Source organism: Gymnodraco acuticeps, unplaced genomic scaffold, assembly GCF_902827175.1.
Source record: "Gymnodraco acuticeps unplaced genomic scaffold, fGymAcu1.1, whole genome shotgun sequence".
NCBI classification, from domain to species: Eukaryota; Metazoa; Chordata; class Actinopteri; order Perciformes; family Bathydraconidae; genus Gymnodraco; species Gymnodraco acuticeps.
The window spans coordinates 93,717-100,948 of NW_022991005.1; the positions used below are offsets into that span (position 1 = coordinate 93,717).

Here is a 7,232-nt window from a genome sequence, read left to right on the forward strand (position 1 = left end):
AGACTGTATCTTTAACAGTGTTGACAAGAAGAAGGAACAGCGGCGTACGGTCTTCTTTGTGGAATTAAAGTGAGAAGAAATACATGGAACCATGCCTGGGAAATGCATACAATACGGTCTATTCTTCAGAGAAGTTCAGTTTTATGTCACAGAATCCTGTCAAGATGGCAATTTGCAAAAGATGTCTCCAATAACATTTAACAAGTTCACTATGGTTTATGAAGCATCTTTTGAAGGAAGCCATGGGGGAAATTGATCGTGGAACTGCTCAAATTGCATTAACACAAAGAGTGAAACAGCATGAAGTCTGCCTTATATCCCCTGTGAACACAACAAGTCTACCTTGGATGAATGGAGGTGTTATGAAAGTGTAGGGAAATAATATTGAATTCAAAGTTCCACCACTGCACATCTCCCTTTACTCATCTTTCATCAGTGCGGCTTATTTTGTGAAGATACTCAAACACAATCAGAAGGACAGAAACTACCAGTATTCATAAATGTCAGTGATATTATGCAGTGACAACAAAATGTATTTTGAGATGTCATGTGACATAAAGGGGGACTTAACATCTAGGTTAGGGTTAGGGTTGCACAGTAAAGATTCAGTAAACCAAACCTTAATGTGGTCAATCAAAACCATTTGACTATTTAAACAAAATATGATTAATGGATCCCAATAATAAATGTTCCAGATGTCTAAAATAAACCTTGTGCAGCTTGGATGGCATCCTAATAACCCACGCTTTCAACAAAACTTGGAAACCTTCCCTCATTAACTAGGCAGTTGCAGTAATAGAAAGTAGAGTTGGGAGGTCTATGAGTTTGTCAAGTTTTTCCTAATCCAATTCACGTAGTTCAAATCTAATAAGGGGTATCTAATGAACGAACACCCAATAACATGAACACTATCCAACTACAGAGTTCTAACAACTGAGAAGTATTTTTCTGTGCATTACAAGGATTAGCAGTGATCGTGAACATCCAAGTTTCAGTAAACCAACCTACCTAACAACCAATATGGCAATGCAATCATAAACAGATAATGCTGTTGAGAAAGTGTATCTTTTATACATTTATTATTGAATCACAAATACTGAGAGAAAAACATCAACTTGCCTTCATCTGAATGTCCTGTGCATCCCAATTAGGACGGAGTCTGCCGAGGAGATCCAGGATTCCTTTATGAGGCTTATGTTCGTCAATATGAAGGTCAAAATGAAGAAGCTGATTCCTAGCACCACCACTCTTACTGTCCATCTTCAACAAGATGAGCAGATACTAGGCCTTAAGAAAAAGTTTGAGGTCCAGAAATCTTAAGGTCCAGAAATCTTCAGAAACAAAACTCTACTCTGTTGGAAGACCATCAAAACATCCTCCGAACGCTGGCCACTTGGATCAAGCTTTTGGAGGCCAACCGTGGGTTTAATCTTGAAACAAGAAGAAAATGAATAAAGCAACGTTGAAAAGAGGTAGAAAAGTCAAAATAATCCACAGCAGAGCGTGGTGTGATTTGCTTCTGTCAGGACATTTGGAGAGCCATTGGCAGGTGACTGAAGTTGTCCAGTTGTGTGTCCAGTGACTCAGCAGTCCAGCTTATCAGGGGCCAATGTTCCTCTGGGCATCTCCATCCACACTCGTGCAGAGTTTACATATTAACCACTGCAGGGACCTCTGCAGCAGGCAGGGGTAGTGTTAAAGGTCCCATGTCATGCTTTTCCGGTTTTGGACACTTTAGCTGGCCAGGATGGCTGGTTTAGCTGGTTTAGCTAAACCAGCTAAACCAGCCATCCTTGCCAGCTAAAAACAACAGCATCCATCTATCACCAGCTTATGTTTAATAATTGTATTAAATAGTCCATTCGGGAAGCTTACCAGAATTCCAGGTGACAAGCATACATTGTTTAAATACTGGTATGATTATTTAAACCAGAGAACATAAATATATTACAAAGATTCATTGTATCATGTATTCTGGTATCTACCAAAATAAAGACATTGTATAGTGTTCATAACAGTATTTTAATTTCATAAATAGCAATAAATAGCTAGTTAATATAATAAAATACACAGTAACAATACAATAATTATACAAATAACAACCAACCTGCAAATCAACCTATACATCAAAATAAATATATTATCTAAAATAGGTGCATTTGATTTAAAATAAAAGTAATAAATAGAATTCAATATTTAAATGGTAACAAAAACAGTAACACTATGTATGATAAGAAAAAGGCAACAAAGAAGTGTTTTTCCTTGTGTAGCGTCCAGCCTTTCCCAATGTGGTCTGCATTTCTGTCTGTTGAAACCACTTCTTGAAGCAAACTGAAAATAAATGTACACATATAAATACACTGTAAAAAGAAAACTTGACATTTACGTTAAAGGTATATATATATACACCTTTAACGTAAATGTCAAGTTTTCTTTTATATATATATATAGGTAATTCACTTCAGAAACACTTTTTGTAATATTCCATGGAATGCTCTTAACATCCCGATAGCAATTAATAAATTAAATGCTTTGACAATAAATATATACAAATATTTCATCTGTGGAAGCCGCATGCCCGGCGCCGTGGGAGGGCCAGGCCCTCCCATTTGACATTCTTGCCCTCCCCCAATAAACACGATTTTTATTATATATATAAAAATTAAAAAATATTTTTTTTAATTATAAATAAACTGTGAACTTTTATGCTACGATGTATGTGATGTCAGATAGTAACTAAAACAAAAAAAAATCGCAGGCTAAGTCAAATAAATTCATGTGTCTGTTGTGATTTGTGATTCGTCCACATTTAGACCAATCACAGTGTCACACTCTGCCGCCTATTCTGGATTTGTTTATTGTGCATTCTGTAGACTCCCATTTATGTTTGAATTACACAATGGACATCATAAATTGTCTCAAAAGGTCTAAGGATTTATTAAAATGAAATAGCGATGAAATAACTGCAGCCGATGGTCCTGCTGGCGACCCTGCAACTGCCGTTGCAGCAGCACGCCTTAATGTCACAAGCTTGACCTCGGCAAACCCCGGGGCTGAGTTAGCAAGCCCAAGCCTTGACTCATCAAGGCGGCCGCCACCAACGCTGTCCTCCGAGGCACAGCTCCTTGTGAACCTACCATCACCACCTGCGTTGCCACACCCTGTACCACACCCGCCATGCATCATTCTCCTCCTCCTCCTCCTGCTCCGTGCCGGTGCCTCCACTACAGACGCTACCTCGCAGCACATCAACAGGTACTATTGGGCCAGCAACCGCTCAAAGACCAACAGCCCCAGATGATCTTGGGGTTAATAAACCCAACCAGGTGAAACTGGATCGTTATCCAGGGAGATTGTTTTCAGGAAAGAAGCGCACTTTTGCCGCTGCATGGTACAACAACAGACCATGGCTTGAAGATTCGTTAAAAGCAGACGCAGCCTTTTGTTTCCCCTGTAGACAGTTTAAAGTAAACACGTCTTCATCTGATGCGGCTTTTACTGTCAAAGGTTTTTGCGACTGGAAACACGCATTACAGACTGATAAAGGACTGCTAAGGCATGCTGCATCAAAAGAACACATTTCATGTGAGCGTTTGTGGAGAGAGAGACAGATACGCGAGGAAACAAATACGGAAATTAGTACTTTGGTGCAGATCAGCTGGCATGGAGCCGTTATTACGAGTCAGCTGTCGTTGATATTGTAGATGTTTAGCTGTCAACCAACTCCCTCTCAGAGGTGACCACGATTCACTCCACAGCATGTCCGACTCAGGCAGTGGGCTCTTCCTGTCGCTGTTTGAGTATACGCTGCAGTACAAAGATGCAGAGTTGGCCTAAATAATGTACAGCATTCCCCACACAGCAACATACAGCTCTCACGACATGCACAATGCCATAATAGAGCTAACAGCAGCTCATCGTCTCCGTCTCTACTATTTCTCTCCGAGTGCAGCGATGAGGAAGCTGCCATCCGTAACCAGTGTGCCTTGCTCGTGATTTACCAGTGTTTGTGCTGCCACGCTATGTTGCCCTTTATTTGTGTATTTGCGATAAGTGTGCGTCTTTGCGCAATGCTGTTGGCCTCGCTGTTTGATATATATATATTGTGCCGCAGGCCCGCAGCACGTGACAGGGTTGTGTGCCCTCCCATGAAAATCATATGCCCTCCCTTTAGATTTGTTCTGGCGACGGGTCTGGGAAGCCGTGGCGCTGTAAAAAGCACAACCAATCATCTGAGCCGGCCCGGCTAAAGTAACTGGATGGCCTACCTGCCTGTCAGCCTTCCATCTGTGCACAAACTTATCTCGTGCCCTCATTGGTCATGTGAGCGTTGATTGATTGATTGATTGATTGAACAGTTTATTAACAGCTTGTATATTGGGTACAGTACAGTACAGCTCAAAACATACAATTGTTAAGGGGATGCAGACCAGAGAAAGACTTTCGTCTTGTTTACATCAGGGTCCCCCCATTTCCAATTCATCATGTCATTTAAGACATATAAGACATATTTGACATACAGATGGCTTATTTACAATTTACATACAGGTGGTTTTTTTCATACAGATTGCTTATTTACAATTTTCATTTTAGATTTCGTTCTAATACATCCTAACCGGACATTTAAGACATACCAAGTCTACAGATATACAGTTAGTAACAGAGTCTAAAATGCGAGTATATACATAGATGGGGGGGGGGGGGAAGCTGTCCATTGAACGACAGGTTGAGATTTGTACCATTACCGGGGCCAGTTTTGCAATGCTCTCCCCCGAAGGTGCTCTTTAAGAGAGGTTTTGAAGGTAAGTATAGTTTTACTTTCCTTTACAGTTGTGGGAAGAGCGTTCCACCTTAATGTGGCATAATTGCGAAACGTGTATTCCCCCTTTTTTGTGCCAAATCTGGGTTTCACATGATTTGTGGAGCTCCCTCTGGTGTTATGATCATGGTATTCCTTGACCTTTGGGAAGAATTTTGACATGTACATGGATACCATAGAGGTGTAGTGGATCTTGTAGACCAGGCCCATTGCAAGTAGCTGTACTCTGTCGTCTACTCTAAGCACAGCGTTCGTGTGTGTTGGGGGAGGGGCTCTGTAAGGAAGTCTGAAGGAAGGGGCAGATTTTTTCCAGCTGCTTACTTTCAAATTCTAGCGCACTCGAGCTGGTTTCTCAATTCTTACCTACGCTACCTTTAACATTTGGGCTGCTGTGGTTGCCAGAACTTGACCGTTAAAGTATGGTAAAATACATTACAAATTACAGTTGGTTGGCATAGACGTTACATTCAACAATTGCTTGTGATGAATTAGAATGGCAAAAACAAATAGAGCTACGGTGCAGCTGTATTATCTGGGAAATAGAAGAATCGGATCAGGATTCGGTATTGGCAGACAATCAATATCAAATGAATCGGATCATTATTAGCATCAGCATTTGATCACCTTTGTCGACTTGCAGCCTAAATACAAAGATAACTCCACTCCTCTCCTACCACTCTTACCTCTAATAAGCCTTGGTAGAACTAGTGTCCGAGTCATGGGGTCCAGAACTGACTGAAGACATGTGGAACCAGGCAGGCATGGTTCTATGTACAGGAAACTGGAACTTTGAACAGGTGTTTTCATCTTTTCTGCCTGAAGATTCACAACTTCTTGATCAGGTGTTTGATGTGGGCAAACTACTATGCTAAAATGTATAATAATAATTTAAAAAACTACTGAAAAATGCAAAGAAATCAGGGAAAATCTAACAAAACACCTTCTCTGTACTCAAAATGACTACTGTAGGTAAAAAAAGATTCAAGTGACATGTAATCAATTAACTTTTACATATGGGATGTTAAGACCCTATTTAACAGATATCAGTCAACGTTACTAACCACAAAGACCTGACACTTGTGTCCAAATGGAGCTCAACATATTTTCTCTCCATAAACTGAGCTCTCTTGCAGTGATTTTCTCTGATACTTGATGCCCCATCTAACATTAAACTGAGCGTGCAGCAAACATCAATGCAGTCTCAAAGGCTGTAAGCAGAATTTACATTACAGTTTACTTTATTGAAGTTCATTCAAGCTAAAAGCAAGCATACGCCGAAAATCATGCCAATAAGATGACTTATGCTTCTGTAAATAATTGCCAGATGCATTACACTTGGCTGCACGAGCAAAGACTTAACACGGGTGGAGTCTATTGTCTGAACCGAGTCACTAGAGAAGCCATTTAAATATCATAGATGTAGTTAATTCAAACACGACCTTCCCTGCTAGCTCAATGCCATGGAACATTTCAAAATGATCACTGTGTAAACACAAAACGAATTTCATAAACATTGGAGCAGCATGTTTTCAGTCTGTTAAATTATTTAGATGTTGGGCCAATGTTTACCATTTTGCATCATTACAGTAATTGCCTAGAAGTCACGAATGCGGTGATCGTCTTGAACCGAATACTTTGCAAGCTTTTAGACGAAAATGAAATTCACTTGCCATCAAAGAGCATCTCATCATCAAAGATGTCGTGTATTGAAAGAGAGATGAGTGTCTCGATTAAAAATGTGAGGGTCAGGCAGTAGAAAGGAGAAGTGGAGTCGGTGTTTGTGTGACTGCATGTACCTCTCAAGCACAGCTGAACAAAGGCTGGGAGAAAAACAGACGACAGACAATAACCCAGGCACCTATTCTGTCATGACACTTATGCAGATTCACCTGCTGTACGTCTGGCTTCCCTTTCTTACCTGTTCCTCTTGATTGTTGGGATGGAGAACAGACATGAACATTCAGGCCTTGACAATTAATCATTCATGAAAGGATCAACAAAGTAGCAGTTGTGTTGAAGACAGCGTTAAAGACGACCAAAGCTGAGTTAATGTTGCCGGAGTTTCACGTGACTTCTTGACATTATCTACACTAAGAGTCTTTTTCACTCGAGTCCTATTAGCATTGGATCCATGAGCTAAGTCTATTCAGAAATAAAAGAAGTACAGGAGGAGAATAACAGAGGAAGAGAAGAAGATTGCATTCATACAGAATAAGGTATTCCACATTCTGATTGAAAGAGCTTTAGGTGGAAAGTGCTATAAGATAAATAATCTAATTCAAGTAGATATTTGGTAAAATAATAATGAAGAGTGATCTTGATGGTGGCATTCTGAAGAATAGTCAGGAGGTCACCAATGACAGCAAATGCGGTCCTACTTCCATCCGGTCACCCTCACCACTCTTCTGGCCGT

General features: G+C 40.4%; 1 protein-coding gene across 1 annotated transcript in view; it reads right to left on the reverse strand.

Annotated features, from left to right (window-relative positions):
- zgc:113516 (uncharacterized protein LOC541449 homolog) overlaps positions 1-1,675 on the reverse strand; it is a 38,158-nt gene extending 36,483 nt beyond the window's left edge. Inside the window, exon 1 of the mRNA XM_034236179.1 lies at positions 1,120-1,675. Within this exon, the coding sequence (XP_034092070.1) occupies positions 1,120-1,260 (141 nt within the window). The 5' untranslated portion in view covers positions 1,261-1,675. The remainder of the gene's footprint in view (positions 1-1,119) is intronic.
- Positions 1,676-7,232: the final 5,557 nt, after the last annotated feature.